This window comes from Chanodichthys erythropterus, chromosome 10, assembly GCF_024489055.1.
Source record: "Chanodichthys erythropterus isolate Z2021 chromosome 10, ASM2448905v1, whole genome shotgun sequence".
NCBI classification, from domain to species: domain Eukaryota; kingdom Metazoa; phylum Chordata; class Actinopteri; order Cypriniformes; family Xenocyprididae; genus Chanodichthys; species Chanodichthys erythropterus.
In genome coordinates this window covers 7,830,360-7,849,355 of record NC_090230.1, presented here as the reverse complement: position 1 = coordinate 7,849,355, position 18,996 = coordinate 7,830,360, and the positions used below count along the sequence as shown (strand labels likewise).

Sequence of the window (18,996 nt, the reverse complement as noted above, 5' to 3'; positions counted from 1 at the left end):
AAAATGCTGAAAAGTTGGGTTGAAAATGGACAAACCCAGTGGTTGGGTTAAATGTTTGCCCAACATGCTGGGTAGTTTTATTTAACTCAACTATTGTTGAGAAAATACTATATGGCTGGCTTAAAATGATCCCAAAATAGGTTGGAAATTAAAAATGAGACAATGATTAAAATATTAAAATAATTACTAGAGGCAACAATAATAATCAAAAGGTGAACATTTATTAATAAGCAATTTATTTAATGTTTATTGTTTCATTATTATTCATTAAGCATATTAATAAATGTAAATTTTAAGCAAGCAATTCAGCAATTTTTCAACAATAGTTGAGTTAAATAAAACTACTAAATAAAACAAACATTTAACCCAACCACTGGGTTAAACAACCCAATTGCAAGGTTTGTCCATTTTCAGCACAACTTGGGTTGTTTTTAACACTGCATTTTTTAGTGTACACAATTAATAGAATGGCTTTTTGCATATATGAAAGGAAAAATGTTGTGTAATTTTGTTAATGATAATGTACATTACTGTTTATGAAATAATACTTTATGTATTCTTTGTGACCGTTAAACTTTGTTTTGTATTATGGGTGGTAGATTTTTTTTTAATCACTCAGCACTGGCAGGTCTGGCAAAAAGTTAATTTTGGAACCTGATCACACAGCTAAATAAAGTCCCTGGACAACAAAAACAAGTGTTCAGCTTTTACATGGAACCAGATCTGTCTAGCCGGGTGCATTCCCATCTTATTACAACAACAAAGCAAACTGTGATCGGCCTCTGTTCATTTTGCTGAAACAAAATAGAGTTGTGCTTGAATGTTTGCAGAGCAGTATATTCACAACTCCTATCTATGCTACTGAACCACACTTACACACATTAAACTCTTTACTTGAAAGCAATGACTGAACTGTACAATACTGATTGCTTCCACCTGTTCTCAAAAAGCTCTAGCTGTGAAGATGGCTCAGTTGTCATTTGAATAATAACCATTAGACTGTGATAATAAGCACTAAGTAATCTGTCAGTCAGTGGAATAGTGTGACCAAAATATAGCATGCTCTGTATCTCAACACTCTTGGCTTCTTTACAAACCCTGTGAGCTAAAAGAACAATGCTATGAGATAAGCCAACAAACATTCAGAATTAAAGACCTCATGAAAAAGAGCTGGGTGAGTATTATTATAAATCAGTATTACAAATCCACAGTAGTCAACACTAAATATCATGTAAATTTTAATTTTTTACAAAATATGACAGCATATTTTATTTCTTTAATCCTTATCTGTTGTCTATTGTCTTTCCTCATTACTAACCTTTGCCCCTGGAGTAAATCCTGGCCCTGAGAGAGGAAATGACTTCATGGCTGTGGCAGGCAAATATGAAGCACTTCCAGTTGAAACATCTGTAGAAAACAGGACACAACATTTCAGATATATCTATAAATAATACATTTTGAGGTATACATCTGATTTTAACAACCATGCTGAAAATTGTTCTCATCATCTTACTTGAGGACCCACTAAAATGTTAGAACCCAAGAAATAGTTTGACTAAAGCATTTTTGTATGTGTTGGAACAGAAAATTGGGGCAGGGAATATTTTCTTTTATTTAGGGCTTGTAGTTTTTAGCCAATAGCCTTTAGTTTATATACTGTTGTTCAGTTGTTTTTTTCAGTTGTTTCTGACAAAAACAAAAACTGTGGTGTTAACACATTAAGTGTGCCAGTCTGTAGACAGTCCACTCTCCCACCGCTGACAGACCTAAAAATAGAGTCCTCTCTAAAATCACGTCCCAGAGCTTTCAGTCTCCCGAATTTTCAGCACTTACGTTGAGGGACAAATCAGGAGATTTGACTTACCTTGACTGGCAGCTGATGTGTATGCCATAGTGTTACTCAATGCCATGTTCAGACATCCTTCGGACGACACTGGAAAGTGCACTGCTTCGAGCGTCGGGCTGTGAGGGGGACAGCACTGCATTTAGATCCTAAATCCCAGTGCATCTGGCCTGACTATATCTTATGACACAGCTCAAATTCAGTTCCTCTCTTTAAATGGAAGAAGACTCTTTATAAAATAATTCTGTGTTTAATACGGAGATTGGTTGTACTCATAAAATGCTTAACAAGAGTATCACAGGCGATGACCGGTACATAACAAGGATCAAAATATATCACATACAAACAAGCTATTTAAAAATATCTTGCTTCTACACCAGGTTAGCAACGATTAGCTGCCCATACATCAGAGTTGGTTGTTTATCACTATGATAGACACTTAAAACAGCACTGTACATCAATTGATGAAGGTTGTAACATGATACAAATGGTATTTTCTTCTGTACTCACCTTTCAGTGTATAGCGAACAGTTCTGCAGATGTAACTTGCCCTTCACATGCTGGTCCCAGTCCTGAAAACAGCGCACACACACGACACGCCTGTCAGATTGACTTCACTACGATCCTTCTCTATGAGAGTGAAACATTCCCCTGGCGTAGCCACAACCTGGGCCAATTACAAAGCTAGTAGTTCACAGCAGAGAAAGTGCGAGCAAGAGTTGAGAACGAATGTGATTTCAGCGAACCTCTACAGAACAACTGTGTCCTCGCTCCGTCTAAACCTGCCTCCACTCGACACATGCCAGCTGCCACAAAAGCATTTACACCCTAGTGTAACAAATGAGCCCATTTTAGTCAAATATCTTGAAAACCCTTTCAGTTCTGCAGAATTAATTAGGGAAAAAACAGTTGCTAGTGTCGTTACCAATTCTGGATCTCAATTCTGTATACTGGGGCCAGTTGCATAAACATATCCATTATATTAAGACTGTGTCTAAAGAACTAGTATGACCAACTAACAGTAGGTTAGGGGTAATGAGTCTTACTTTTTGGTATTAAATTAGACCAATATAAGTTTTATGTAACTGATTTAAAAAAGTTATGAACAGTCTTAAAGAAAAAAAAAAAAATAATGACTAACAGGGCTCTACAGTGCGAGCATTTCACTCGCATTTGCTCCTAAAAATAACTGCGTGCGACTGTGAAAAAATATTTAGGCGCACTGGTGCGAATGATCCGATCAATTATCATGAATAGATCGGAATTAAAAACTCCCAAAATGCATCTAAACTGAACAACAGTTATGTTTCGTACTGCTATCGGTTGCTTTTGATGCATTAATTCAAAGACTTTGCTTCAGTAAGCAGAGGAGAGCAGAGTAAGTGCAAAAGACGTGCGCTGCAGACACTTCAAAAATTGTTTACAAGGGGCAACCAGTGTGACGCAGCCACGCGCACTTACCAGACCGTCGCATGCTGCTTTTTCTTTGCAGCCAAATTAAATGTAAATACTACATTTGGTGTCAGTTATCATAATCAAGGTTAAAAATTAACAGGGGCTTGGGGCAAATATACAAAAATTGATTTAAAAAAACACGCCCGTTATGAATGCCCGTGCGCAAATATTACTTTCACTTTTAAAGTAGCGGCAATTCAAAGGCGGCAATTGCTTGAATGGTGGGTGGGTTTATTATTATTCTTAATGAAACACACAACAACAAAACAGTACAATGACAAACCCGCTTAAATATGCGCTTTTACATTTCGCTTGTCAACCAAATTTTCCTCCCTCGTCTTGTCATTCCGAAAAATTAGGCGAAATGGGTGAAGTGAATTGAAATCTGACTCCTGCTTTCACTGAATTGAGCAGATGCGCTCCGTTTTAACTGTCTATTTTCTTACTAAACTAAATGATTATTATTACTATAAAAAAAAAATCAAAACGATGATGGGTGGCGGTGCTGCAGTCATGGTGGGCAAGTGAAGTGTTGAAGTGATGTAACCGGTGTTGTTAACCGGTTTCAAACAAAGCTACACCAGAACTGTTGCGCGTCTCCAAGCAACGGTGATTGCTGAATGAGTTTTGAACGACTGAATGAATGACTCGCACATTAAGATTTACCGCCACCTACTGGCGGTTTTATTTTCATATTTACACTTCACATAGATTTTAATATTTTAAGTAAAAACACTTTTAAAGATTTTTTTTACACATTTCTACATTCAAAAAATTATATTTAAAAACAATCGTACAACATTATTTACCAGTGAGCTGCATTAAGCAGTCTATGTAAATGTCTAAATAATACCACTTCAGATGGAGCTTCTGTGCCACTTCTGCAGTGCAAAGACAGAAAATTTGTTTTTAAAATGTTAAAAAATAAACTATTTTAATTTAAGAAATTGATTAAATATGATGCATACATTTAATAATTAGAAAAATTGCTCTTATAATGGTACAAATGCCCCAGGAAATCAATTTAAAGGGGCAAATATCACCCTGTAATGGGAAAGTTAGTGTCTGTTTTTGAACAGAACGTGCTCCTAAATTTTTGACTGTGCTCCTAAATTTTTTTCATTAGGAGCACAAGTGCTCCTAAAGAAAAATGTTACCGTAGAGCCCTGACTAACTTGCAAGACTAGCAACCGGCCTCCGGATGCTGCAGCTGAGACATCTGGATAGATGTCTGTAGGCATGGTACAGAGTTCAGAAGCAGAACTCAAAGCTTAGCTTAAAATAAATTTGGCACATGTAGCAAATTCCTGTGAGGTTTGTCTTCTTATAAATATTTGATTCTATTTACAACTAGTATTTGGGTTAACACCTATTATTCTGTTTACACCTAGTAAGATCTGTCTTTGTGATCCGATCACAAGTATTCTGCAAGTATAAACAGTTTATGATCCAATCCCAGTGCTGAATACAGGTGTAAACTGATGTGACCACATTGAATTTGTAATGCAAATGCTAATTCATCTTTGGAGTTGGTCTAAATGGGCCATTTCCTTTAATCTCAACCAACAAGTCTGATCTACTCACCTTCAAGTTGTAAACCTTCTTCTCACAAATGGTGCACTGATGGGGTAGGTGTGAAGGTGTCGTCCCATGATAATCATTGAACTGGTGGGGTTGTAATGACAAGGTCACCCCTTCTTCCCCCTGGGAAACCTGTGGCTGCTGTTGAAATCCCCCTTGCTGCCCGATGGGTGGGCCAGTCCCTGGGCCACATGTAGAGTTGAACTTAGGATCTGCTGTGGGTTCCTCAGGGTTATACAACTCTGCCCTCTGACCCACAAACCCTGGTCCGGGTGGTACCCAACCACCAGAACCTGTTCCTGTACCCATATCCAACTTTCCTAAGTTGTTCGGACCTTTCCATTGCTCCTTATTGGCTGATGAAGAAACCGATCCCAGATTCTGATCATTGCTTCCTCCCATGAAACCAGTTTGTTGTACTGGGGTTTCTGAGGAGTAGAAGTCTCTTTGAAAATTGCTGTGGACATTGTTTCTGGGTTGTGTAGTGACTCCACCATACTGTCCTCCATCACATGGTTTGCTAGCAACCACTGAAGTACCTCCCAGATATCCAAATTGCAAGCGACGGTCCGTGTCTGTCGAATATGTTCCAGCCTTCTTGCCAAAATCATTGTGCTGACTAGCTTTCTGGTTGGACACCCCACTGTAGGTGGTGGGCCTGATCCCAGTGGGATGTGGGGTAAAGCCACCACCAACCAGTTGTCCTAGGGCAGTATTTGGGGGTGGGAAGGCTATGGGTGGAGGCGGAAAAGCCCCACTGTGGGCCTGGGCCATACTTGAACCCCGAAGATGGTTGAAGAGAGGCTGGGACATGGCCACATTGGAAAGGACCTGATTTAGGACAGTGGCTGCAGCTGCAGTATTAGTGGTCTGGGCGAGTTTGAGGCGGTGAAGTGTGAGCTGGGCCTGAAGCTGAGCCAACTGAAGACTGGCAGGACTCAGCAGCAGGTTCTGACCCACTCCACCATGAGCACCACCCAGAGGAGCAGACTTATTATCAAGCTTTTCTCCTGAGGTACTGTGGACACACATAACAGTTTGTCAATTAAATGGCCATGGGCCATGGAAATGTACACAGTAAAAACTAGGCATAAACAAACACACCACACTCTGTTCTAGGAACTTTCTAAAAACCAAAAACTAAAGTTCCCAGAACATTACAGAAACCAAAAATGATTACACGGGTCATTGTTTTAACAAAAGGCACATTTGAAATTTCACGTTTTTGTTTTGCAAAATCTCAAGGAGCTGAAATGGGTTTTGTCTAGTCTAGAAACATTCTTCCTAGCCAGACATGGGTACAGAAACTGTGAACTCCCTGTCCCTGTTTGAGTGGACTGATTAATGAGCTCACATGCTTGCTAAATTTAGCATGCAATACTATTAATCAAAATATCTGTGCAAGCCTGATACCACTCTCACTGAGCACACACCCTCCAAGCCAAGAGCTGACATAAGTGACAAAGCCCCAAGGAAAAGTTGTAATAGTGGTGAAAGAGGAAACAACAATGTTTCTCAAAGGTACAGGTCGTGATAAGGGGATTTTGTAGTTCTTTAACATCAGAGGTTTTTTCATGAGGTACATTCCAGGTGTTATCATGTTTCAAATACAGACCAAGGTCATGTATTAGCAGTCAAGAAACAACTGGAACAACAGGAGGCCCTCAGATCCTCTCAAATCTGAATTTGTGCAACTGAATCTTTTGGGGGGATTAACACCTCTCCAGAGAAGTGCTGGAGTCATTTAAGATTATGACATGGACTTACAGGAGCCTTTCCAGATCGTAAAGTTCACACATCGATACCAGCTCTAAATAAGTTATCCCTTCTTTCTTTAGACTAGAAAATAAACAAGATAATAGTTTTGTGTCTGCTTTTCTACTTATCACACAAATGTTCATATTTACAATACACATTTCATTATAGATTTGCATATAAGAGACAGTCCATTGTTGTGTTCCAATTCACAGGGTCCCTTCACAGTGTTCAAAGACTTGTTGGTTAATTTACCTCTCCGCTTCCTGTGAAGTGATATACAGATGGATTTCTTCCAATATGTTGCTTGAGGTGACTCAGAATATATGCTCCCTATGATTTTGAGTCTCACCTAAGATGGCTGCATACACTTTGAAGTCCTTTGCAGGGCATTATAGGCAAATGGAACACACCCCAAGAGCGAATGTGTAAGAACAAACGGAAAAATATCTATACCTAAAGCACATGGCTACATCAGTATTTCAAGCATTAGTCTAATGAATAAAGAGTTTCACAGAGAATGCCACCTCTGTTTCAAACACTCCTGATATTCATGGAGGGTTATAGTGACTGTCATCTGTCAATGACATTACACAGCAAGAGCTAAAAAAAAAAAATCGGCAAGTAAATGAAATAAGTTAATAAAGTCTCGAAAGAATTAACAGTATGGGCTAAATGCACGGAGCTTTCTTTAGAACTTAATATAAGCCAGCTCGACCATCAGTTTTCACACTTTTATGTGGAAAAAAAGCTTCAAAACTTAAATATTTATTGTGCACTTTAGTTAGATTCATTGAATAAGATGTGTGTTTTTACAAGTGTGCTGAAATAATTGATCTTGCGCTGCACTGACTGCCAGCTGCTGTGATTTCAAAGGGAAAGTGCAGTGCTCGCTTTTTGTCATTCATTCACAAGAAAAGTCACTGTTTTTCTTACGATTTTTTTGAGTATTTCATACTTTACATTGACAAAATTAATTTTTTAAAACTAGTTATTTTATAATGTTTAATATTTAGTCAAAAACGAAGTGAAAAACAATTAGAGGAAATGGCTGATATATACGCAATTAAATGCTACTCTGCCACCACCTGCTGGTTATAGTGGTAATTATTGTCTTTTTTATTTTTTGTGTATTCTATCAAATGTTGAATTTCCTACATTTTTAAACGTTCGGTTTTACAATGGGGACAATCTCAGAAGGATGAACAAATAATGTTTGTGGTCATCACATTAAAAATAACATTTGAAGTGCTGGGAAAAAAAAAAATGTGTGTCCATGTCTAATTACAGACACGGCATTTTTAAGCGGTCCCAATAGCTTTGTCTTTATTGCAATCAATAAATATGGTTTAGTGGCAAATTAGGTAAATGTGATGACTGCATTAAAATATGAATACAACATTAAAAAGTCAACCATTGATGGCTTTGTCTTGATGTACAGCGACTACAGAATGAACAGCTAACAGTTAACCGGAAATGCCCGAGCTGGCTTAATGACAACCAGTAAGTAACTGTGCTCTCAAAGGGCATGTCGGATGTCGGCGCTGAAACCACACCCACTCGTGAGAGCTGCCGTCTCAACTGACTTGTCTAATGAGTCAAACATACTGATGCATATAAACAAAAGAATCACGTTAGAGGGTTGCAAATACTAGTAGAGTTACTGTCATCGACCGTTATATAGTGTTAGGGGCGGGCCATGCTCGGGGGCTCCAGTACGTCATCGACAGTTATATAGTGTTACGGGCGGGCCATGCTCGGGGGCTCCGGTACGTTGTCGACAGTTATATAGTGTTACGGGCGGGCCATGCTCGGGGGCTCCGGTACGTTGTCGACAGTTATATAGTGTTAGGGGCGGGCCATGCTCGGGGGCTCCGGTACGTTGTCGACAGTTATATAGTGTTAGGGGCGGGCCATGCTCGGGGGCTCCGGTACGTTGTCGACAGTTATATAGTGTTACGGGCGGGCCATGCTCGGGGGCTCCGGTACGTTGTCGACAGTTATATAGTGTTACGGGCGGGCCATGCTCGGGGGCTCCGGTACGTTGTCGACAGTTATATAGTGTTACGGGCGGGCCATGCTCGGGGGCTCCGGTACGTTGTCGACAGTTATATAGTGTTAGGGGCGGGCCATGCTCGGGGGCTCCGGTACATCGTCGACAGTTATATAGTGTTACGGGCGGGCCATGCTCGGGGGCTCCGGTACGTTGTCGACAGTTATATAGTGTTACGGGCGGGCCATGCTCGGGGGCTCCGGTACATCGTCGACAGTTATATAGTGTTACGGGCGGGCCATGCTCGGGGGCTCCGGTACATCGTCGACAGTTATATAGTGTTACGGGCGGGCCATGCTCGGGGGCTCCGGTACGTTGTCGACAGTTATATAGTGTTAGGGGCGGGCCATGCTCGGGGGCTCCGGTACGTTGTCGACAGTTATATAGTGTTAGGGGCGGGCCATACTCGGGGGCTCCGGTACATCGTCGACAGTTATATAGTGTTAGGGGCGGGCCATGCTCGGGGGCTCCGGTACGTTGTCGACAGTTATATAGTGTTACGGGCGGGCCATGCTCGGGGTCTCCGGTACATCGTCGACAGTTATATAGTGTTAGGGGCGGGCCATGCTCGGGGGCTCCGGTACGTTGTTGACAGTTATATAGTGTTACGGGCGGGCCATGCTCGGGGGCTCCGGTACGTTGTCGACAGTTATATAGTGTTAGGGGCGGGCCATGCTCGGGGGCTTCGGTACATCGTCGACAGTTATATAGTGTTAGGGGCGGGCCATGCTCGGGGGCTCCGGTACATCGTCGACAGTTATATAGTGTTACGGGCGGGCCATGCTCGGGGGCTCCGGTACATTGTCGACAGTTATATAGTGTGAGGGGCGGGCCATGCTCGGGGGCTCCGGTACGTTGTCGACAGTTATATAGTGTTAGGGGCGGGCCATACTCGGGGGCTCCGGTACGTTGTCGACAGTTATATAGTGTTAGGGGCGGGCCATGCTCGGGGGCTCCGGTACGTTGTCGACAGTTATATAGTGTTAGGGGCGGGCCATACTCGGGGGCTCCGGTACGTTGTCGACAGTTATATAGTGTTAGGGGCGGGCCATGCTCGGGGGCTCCGGTACGTTGTCGACAGTTATATAGTGTTAGGGGCGGGCCATGCTCGGGGGCTCCGGTACGTTGTCGACAGTTATATAGTGTTAGGGGCGGGCCATACTCGGGGGCTCCGGTACGTTGTCGACAGTTATATAGTGTTAGGGGCGGGCCATGCTCGGGGGCTCCGGTACATTGTCGACAGTTATATAGTGTTAGGGGCGGGCCGTGCTCGGGGGCTCGGGTACATCGTCGACAGTTATATAGTGTTAGGGGCGGGCCATGCTCAGGGGCTCCGGTACATTGTCGACAGTTATATAGTGTTAGGGGCGGGGCAGGCTCGGGGGCTCCGGTACATTGTCGACAGTTATATAGTGTTAGGGGCGGGCCATACTCGGGGGCTCCGGTACATCGTCGACAGTTATATAGTGTTAGGGGCGGGCCATGCTCGGGGGCTCCGGTACATTGTCGACAGTTATATAGTGTGAGGGGCGGGCCATGCTCGGGGGCTCCGGTACGTTGTCGACAGTTATATAGTGTTAGGGGCGGGCCATGCTCGGGGGCTCCGGTACGTTGTCGACAGTTATATAGTGTTAGGGGCGGGCCATGCTCGGGGGCTCCGGTACATTGTCGACAGTTATATAGTGTTAGGGGCGGGCCATGCTCGGGGGCTCCGGTACGTTGTCAACAGTTATATAGTGTTAGGGGCGGGCCATACTCGGGGGCTCCGGTACGTTGTCGACAGTTATATAGTGTTAGGGGCGGGCCATGCTCGGGGGCTCCGGTACGTTGTCGACAGTTATATAGTGTTAGGGGCGGGCCATGCTCGGGGGCTCCGGTACATTGTCGACAGTTATATAGTGTTAGGGGCGGGCCATGCTCGGGGGCTCCGGTACGTTGTCGACAGTTATATAGTGTTAGGGGCGGGCCATACTCGGGGGCTCCGGTACGTTGTCGACAGTTATATAGTGTTAGGGGCAGGCCATGCTCGGGGGCTCCGGTACGTTGTCGACAGTTATATAGTGTTAGGGGCGGGCCATGCTCGGGGGCTCCGGTACATTGTCGACAGTTATATAGTGTTAGGGGCGGGCCATGCTCGGGGGCTCCGGTACATTGTCGACAGTTATATAGTGTTAGGGGCGGGCCATGCTCGGGGGCTCCGGTACGTTGTCAACAGTTATATAGTGTTAGGGGCGGGCCATGCTCGGGGGCTTCGGTACATCGTCGACAGTTATATAGTGTGAGGGGCGAGCCATGCTCGGGGGCTCCAGTGCGTCATCGACAGTTATATAGTGCTAGGGGCGGGCCATGCTCGGGGGCTCTAGTGTGTCATCGAACCCCTGTTTTACCTCCGCCCAAAAAATCCTGAACAGAGAATTGGTGAAAAACTGTTTAATGCTCTAACTTCACAATTCAGCACTACACAATTCATAGTTTTTGTAATGTGTTTCAGCAATACATTTGTAACATTTATAACATGTTTAGAAACAATTCTCAGAATTGACTTTACAGGGACTTTAATGTTTCTCAGACCACAAATAAGCATACAGATATTAGTTTTATTGTTGTTAACATGCTAGCATGTAACCAAGGGCATCTTATGCATCAAAAGGCACTTTGTATCTTTGTGGACGTTAAGATATGCGCTAAAAGATTTATTCGTTATTTATTTGTATTATTTCGCAGATCATAAATAAACAGAGATATTATTTTCAATAATGGATTGTTGTTATCACATTAATGTAGCCATGGGCTTCTTATGCCTTGAAAGGCACTTTATTTTTGTGGACATCAAAAGATGTACATACAGATTTATTTCTTTTATTTTATTATTATAAGCAGTAGCAGCAGTATAAGTAAAGTAAACTGGTACTTAAATATGGGTTTATATTACCACATTACTAGACATTCACCTCTACAATATAACCTGGCATGTGAAACGGCATGCAAAACTGTAATGGAAATCTTGGGCTAAGACACAACATACATAAATTAAATTTTATGGTACAACTGGCCTTTGAGACCCAACAGCTGGTCAGCTGTAGCATACCACAATTAAGAGTGCAGAAATGGAGCCAACTATGGATTTTAAAAGTGTAGTTTTATGGTTGGCATGCTATAAAATGATCGTACACACTGTAAGTGCACATAAACGTAATGACTGACTCACTTAGGTTAGGTTTCAAAAATATTGTAACATTAGTAGCACCTAAGTAGAGCACATTTGCCAAAAGCATTGAGATTTACTTAAGATTATTTGAATAGATTTGTTCAATATTTTTTCTTCTTCTAAAAATGTCATTAATGCACTGCTAATATGTTGCAATATTACATTTATGTTGTATCTCGTCAACGATATTTTAATCATAATTGTTTGTCTTGATTATCATAGACGGAGACTGTGTAAACAAACATTTTCGTCAGCCATTTCATTTGCATGGCTGCGTTATCAAAGAGGACCGTTGGACATTACGCGCTATCATCCTACCTTAATGACTCAAAAGCCCAAAATACACCAGTGACGCACAACACAGCATGCACAGCTACCACCGAAAACCAATATGGCTCTCACAGCTGTCTGCTCACTTCTGCACTTGAGTCGTCTTGTATAAGCAGAGGATCTAGTCCAGGTGTCAAATGCCCTTCGCCAATTAATACAAGCCCGTCTTAGGACAGGAAATGTGCAAAGCATAATTATACGCTATTGTATTTGTACAATGTCTTTGCACCAATCTGGGCCGTGGGAAGAACAAGCTGCGTGACTCTGTGTATTTCTAGCTAATCCACGGATTGATTTGCAAGAGTACAGAGGTCACACCCACCTGACCTCATGATGGGACAAATTGTGTCTTGAAAGCAACTGTTCCAGTTTATAAGGGATAAACCTTATTGGCTGGAAATGCATGACAGAGACAGAAATGTGTCTGCGATACCTCCTGATACATGAAAACAGCACATTAATACAAGTTAAGAAAAGGCATAAAAAGCTTGGGCGAAATAGCTTTTTTATCGTTTAAATGTAAAAATAATGAAATCGAACAAAAATGTATTTTAGACCGTACTGTAGTATGTTATCATGGCACAGTTGGACTTCAGTTTGCATTCAAGTTTTATTAGGGTATGTAGACAGTGTTTTTCATAGTGTTTTAATTACAGTTCAAAATGATTTTTGTCACAGAGGGTGGAAATCTTTCTGATATCACTCCATCAAGTGAGCCGTTTTACAATTACAGTGAATACATTTAAGGGACTATAGTCAGAATTTTCAATAATTTGTACTATAATGTCCAGAAAAGAAACTTCAAATGTAGTAAGAAAAGATTGATGATAAATGTTTTACAGATACAAATTATTTTTAAGCACCTAATAAAAAATATTCAGAACCTGTTTTTAATTATTTATTTATGGGGGTTTTTGTGCAGTAAATTAACCTCTAACAATAAAAGCATAATAAAAATGAGTTTAGTGTTATTGTTGTTTTAATTAGAGAGAATTTATATGACACTATATTTACTATAATGTTCATTTTATTTATTCTCGGTTTATGTATTAAATGTTGTGATGTGTGTGACCATGACACTGATTTATTGCTCTTTTATTTTTATGTTGTAATGCTAAAATAAGTAAACTAACTTTTACAATTTCCACTTTTAATCTATTTAACTCTATAATTAAAAGCACTTAACTGCATTATAGTTATTCAATATTCATAAAAAGTTTATATATATATATATATATATATATATATATATATATATACACGTATATGTGTGTGTGTTTTTGTGTGTATATAAGTTAAATAATAAAAACCTACTGTAAAAATAAAATGTTCAAACATAGAAAGCGCATATGTACTCCTGAACTAATGAACATTTTGAAGAGGAATTCAGAGGACATCTATTCTGATAAATGCAATGGGGCGCATATATTTCCATATTCAATTACTGCTTACAGAGGCATCTGGTGTCTGACATGTAATGCACTGACTGTATGTACAAGATTTCTTTTCAAATCAGATTTAAATGAACTTAAAGTGTAAACTTAAAAATACAATTATCTGAAAATGCAGAATTCCCTAACTGTATGACCACAATTGACTAGTTTTATCAGAGAACAAACTTAATTTGTGTTTATACTGGAAGACTCTTAATTTATTATTTTTATACATAAATTATTCCATTTTATGTATATAAATATGTATTTCAAATGCAATATTTAGCTTTGATTACAAAACAAAATTACAAAAACTACCAAAAATACAGATTGTTTTGGTAAGACAATGTAAGAATCCTTTATTTTCAAGCATTTAAGTGAAATTAGTATATTTTACTTTAAATTATGTGTTATGTAACTATACTGTATAAGTAATGTGCAATTGTTAAATTAAGGACCTATTTTATAATGATATGTCTTTATATTCACTGGTGTAACTCATTAAAAACATTCGGTGTAGAAAAAATTCAGAAATTGCTAGTACTTTTATATTTATATAATATAATATATATATTTATATATATATATATATATATATATATATATATATATATATATATATATATATATATATATATATATTTATATATATATATACACACACACACACCCACACACACATTATATTATACATTTATATTCAATAAGATTTTTGACTTCAGTTAAACCAGTTACTTTAGATAAAAAAGTTTTGGGGTTATTGCACTGTTAAATAAAAAAAAGAAAGAAAAAATACAAATCTTTAAAATACAACCAAAAGCAAAAGAAAAAATACTGTAACAACCTCTAAGAATGCTCAACAATTTCTCAAAGTTAGATTACTAAAAACCACATCACCGAAATTCAACACGCATCTTTGTCTTGGCGTACAACAGCACCTCAGATCTCCTGTAATGTCACACCAGAAATATCAAAGCTCTTTTTCTCCTCACAATTTCACACAAACTATATCTGAATTCAGAGAGGACACAATACATTAGCCTCCTGAGATGTCTGACCCAAAGATTGAAAAGAGCGTTAAATCAAAAAACCTGGCCACTTCGCAATCCATGGCAAAACACACTGTCAACCGCAGGCCACAGGCTCTTACCTCGCACAATCCCTTCACTCAACCCTATGAGTTTCCCTCTCTTTGCTGCAGTACATTGGCCTCTGTGTACACTAGTTGCTTATAGTTCCCTTTGCCACGAATGTGTGCTGCTCCAGCAGGATGATTTGGCCTGGAATAGCGGCTAGAGTGATGAAGTGTCACATGTGCTCCGAAAAAGTGTGTGAAGGGAAAACAGGGAGGGCAATGTTATGTGAACTAACACTTTTGGATGAAACCATTCCCAAATGGGATGTGCCTCCCCATCCAATGCATCAAACTTACTTTCAATAGGTATAGTAATTTACCAGATAAATAACTTTCACTCACTTTCATTCCCTCCCTCCACCATTTCCTGCTGAGACTGAAACCTGCAGCCTTCGGGTTACAAGTCCAACTCTCAACTGCCCAATAACTGTCTGTTATAAATCTTTCTTTATATGTTTAATAAATAATACATATGGCCAATTTTGCTAATTAAATAAACTAGTTAAATAAACTATAGCAGTGGTTCACAGTGTTTTTTGAGCCCCTCTACCCATTATCTAGAAGTCCCCTACCACCCTCCATCAAATAAAATGTAGTCTAAATGTCTTCCCTGAATAGTAATGTTGATTATTATTCTGTGTTTATTATAATTAGCCCTCTTATTATATTTCTACTATTCAAATGTTTGGGGTCAGTACAATTCTTTTTTAAAAGAAACTGATACTTTCATTCAACAAGAATTGACTAAACTGATTCAATAATAAATTTAATCAGTAGCATATAAGCATATTGTTGTTGATTTTCAGTGCTGTAGCCTTTGGCGATGTTGAGGTTAAAGGGGGGGTGTAATGCTATTTCATGTATTCTGACCTATTTACACTGTTAAAGAGTTGGATTCTCATGCTAAACATGGCCAAAGTTTCAAAACACGAGTTGGACGTATGACGGAGTATATCTGTGCCAAATCCTCATAAACTTAGCAGTCTTATTTTCGAGTATGTGCCTCTGTGACGTCAACAGGGTCGAAATTCCTTGTACGGGCACTTCTCCCGGAAGAGAGCACGATCACACATTGACCAGAGCGAAAGAGCAAAAGCACGCCCATCAACGCGCTCTTGGCTTTACGGAAGTGGTCGGCAGCGCTGCAAAGGTCAGAGGGCTGCACAAAATCAACAATGTCACCACAGAAGTGTGTTTTTGGTTGTGAGGGAAAGATAACCTTGCTTCCCAAAGAACCTAGTGGAGCTGAGAGTTTTGTGCTCACGCATTACACTGATGCGCTCTCGATATTTGTTATTAAAATAACCATAGAAACTGATAGTTGCAATAACATTTTTATTGGTTAAAATGAATGGAGAATATCTCGTGTTTTTCCGTGGCTGCTCGAGCCCTCAGGATCGGCGCTTATGGTTTCATAAACAAGGCCCAGTTCAACGCTGGATTTACAGATCGTTTGAAACGATGATCGTTTGAAATGATCCTGGTCATTAGTCGGAACCGCAGGTGGTGAGTAAAACTGCTTTAAATGTCTGTTTTGTTGGCAATAGGCACCTAAGTGCATATAAGGTTAACAACATGAACGCAGTGAACTCATCGTTATTCATCATTCACTGTACGCTATATTGATTATAGTGATTCAAAAGTTATCCAGGAATGATGCAATGGTATCCTGCATGTGTTTAAATACATTTGCTTTGCTGACAATTGATAGCTTGCAGACAATCGCTACGCAAAAGCTGCGTGTGCTCGTGACAGATCGTCACTCTAGCTCCGCTCACATGACATGCCTCCAGGCGCTCGGCTGTTTTCGGAATTACTCGGTACAGCGTATGTATCTTTTATAAATATGATAAAACTAAAGACCTTTTGGAGATATGAAGGACGCATTACTACTCTATAGGTACTAGACATTAACATGAGATTGGCAGAAACTGTGTGTTATACCCCCCCTTTAAAGACACTTGTTACACAATCATGTTTAGAATATCATGTATCCATAGTGGAATTTTTGAGTTTCAATTTGTTCTTTCTTTCCTGAAACTCTTAAAAACCCTTTTATTACCACTGTGAATTTAACTCAAAATTTTGGGTGACTGTTTTTAAGAAAAGAAAGTTAAGGAAAATAATTTTTATCCCCTTAGTTTTGAGAAGATACCCTGTTTTTTAAGAATAAAATATTTATCATTTTAGTGCTGTCCTGAGTCCATTGCATTGCAAATTCAAGAATAACTTATGCAATTTTATATTATTTGAAAATTAAAAGAGCTGTCTATCCTTATTGGTCAACTGGTTGAGGTTGATCTGGGATTTGTAATAATTAGTAATGAAATATTTTTAGAGAGAGTAATTAGTACAGTAATCTAATTACACTGTTGAAGATATAATTAGTAGCTAGTAATTAATTACTTTTCAGTGTAATTTACCAACACCCAATATATAAACTAAAATATTTATCATGTTAAAAAGCTTTATGTACAAGAGCTAAATTAAAAATTAAAACTTAATTTTAACCTTTATTTGAGCTTGCAAATTGTTTACAATAAAACTTTTTCTTATATCTTATCTTTTTTATCCGTTCCGACTCTTAAAAATGACCTTTATTGATTAATGTCATCAGGTTGATTTAGTCATATTAAAGCAGTGGTGTAATGTAACGAAGTAGCCTAATAATACTCTGTTACAGCATTTGAGTATTTTTTGGGAGAATCTGTACTTTACTTGAGTTTTTATATTTCTGTAAATTTTTAGGCTACTTTTACTCCACTACATTTCCTAAATAAAATGTATAATTTTACTCTGATGCATTTTCGTTACTTACTACAAAATAAAGTCGGAAGAACACAGACTGCAAGCAAGCATGTGCAAACAAGTGCTCGCACAACCGCGGTTGATTTCATTTTCCGGGTTGCGTCCGTTGCTGGAGCGGCTGAGAAGAGTGCGCTGTCATTATGCAGTATGAGAGCGGCCTCTAGAGGTGAAATAAAAACTATCACTGATGCCTCATAGAGTTTGTTTTGACACGTGACGTGAGGCTGCGCGCTGCACAGTGCGGGACACTTCAAAAACTGATTTAAAACATAGACAGTGTATATATTTTTAAACAGTGTACACTACAGTACATGTTTTTATATCATTATAAAGTAATTAGTTTGTTGACTAGATGCTGCATTAGTGGAAAACAGTATGTTTGCCGTCGAGGCTGAGAGGATGCTAACATTAGTAGTACCTCCAGCGGTTAAAACAATGTGTCAAAAACAGCAGCTGTTAATTGTCACGATTGCTACCATTCATTTGCATTAGTTTATATCCATTTATTCGCTTTTATGTATCGTTATCCAGTGAAGTTGCATATTTAAACTGTATCCTCATCATGTAGAAACATGACAAATCAGAAATGTATTCGATTTCAGTTATTTATTTATTTTTATTGGCACTATAACATATTTTGATTAGATAATCATCAAGTTTTCTAAAATAGAGGCAAATAATGTGTTCAAGTACATATAATAGACCAATGCTATGCCTTTTTGTGTGTAAAGATGGCAATTTTTAAGCATGACTGTTTGGATTTATAGGAAATGAAAACACTTTACAATAAGAGTCCATTTGTAACATTAAATAAGGTTAATAAAAGTATTGTGCATTGTTAATTTCAACATTTATATCTTAACATTTTAAAGTTGTCACATTAGTTATTATGCACAAATTAACATGAATTACCAATGTATAATTAATATTAGTATTTTTTTATATTTAAAACTTAAAATAAACATTTTGCCATTTTTTAATTCAAAGAAAACAAAATGTAAGAGTTAAAACTCTAAAACTGAACACAATTTTGCTGCTCAAACTGTGTATAGAACAATTTTTTATATTTTTTTTTGCTCCTTTTGTACTTTACATTTACTTTTACTTTCAATACTTAAGAATGTTTAATATAAAAAAAAATACTTTTCATACTTGAGTACAAAAAATATCACATACTTTAAAACTTTTACTCAAGTAATATTCTAAACAGTGACTTTAACTTCATCTTCTGGTAAGATATACTTTTACTCAAGTATGGCTTTCAAGTACTTTCAAGTCATCCACCACTGTATTAAAGAAAAAGTTAATTTAAATACAACCAAACAAAAGTTCATTTTTATATTGCCTGACAAAAATGCAAAGTTTAAGAGAGGGGGAATATGTTAACAGTGGCCT

The 18,996-nt window shown here is 38.9% G+C and overlaps 1 protein-coding gene across 5 annotated transcripts in view; it reads right to left on the bottom strand.

Moving 5' to 3' along the window:
* Window positions 1–18,996, bottom strand: part of rbm20 (RNA binding motif protein 20) — an 80,504-nt gene that overhangs the window by 21,599 nt on the left and 39,909 nt on the right. For 3 of the 5 annotated variants that reach the window (XM_067395922.1, XM_067395925.1, XM_067395923.1), the window contains 4 exons: window positions 4,883–5,897; window positions 2,354–2,415; window positions 1,865–1,962; window positions 1,319–1,407 (listed from right to left, as the gene is read on the bottom strand). In XM_067395922.1, the coding sequence (XP_067252023.1) occupies window positions 1,319–1,407; window positions 1,865–1,962; window positions 2,354–2,415; window positions 4,883–5,897 (1,264 nt within the window). Of the gene's footprint in view, window positions 1–1,318; window positions 1,408–1,864; window positions 1,963–2,353; window positions 2,416–4,882; window positions 5,898–6,889; window positions 8,313–14,808; window positions 16,485–18,996 lie in introns of those variants that run through there. The other 2 variants (XM_067395924.1, XM_067395926.1) reach the window with 2 other exon arrangements.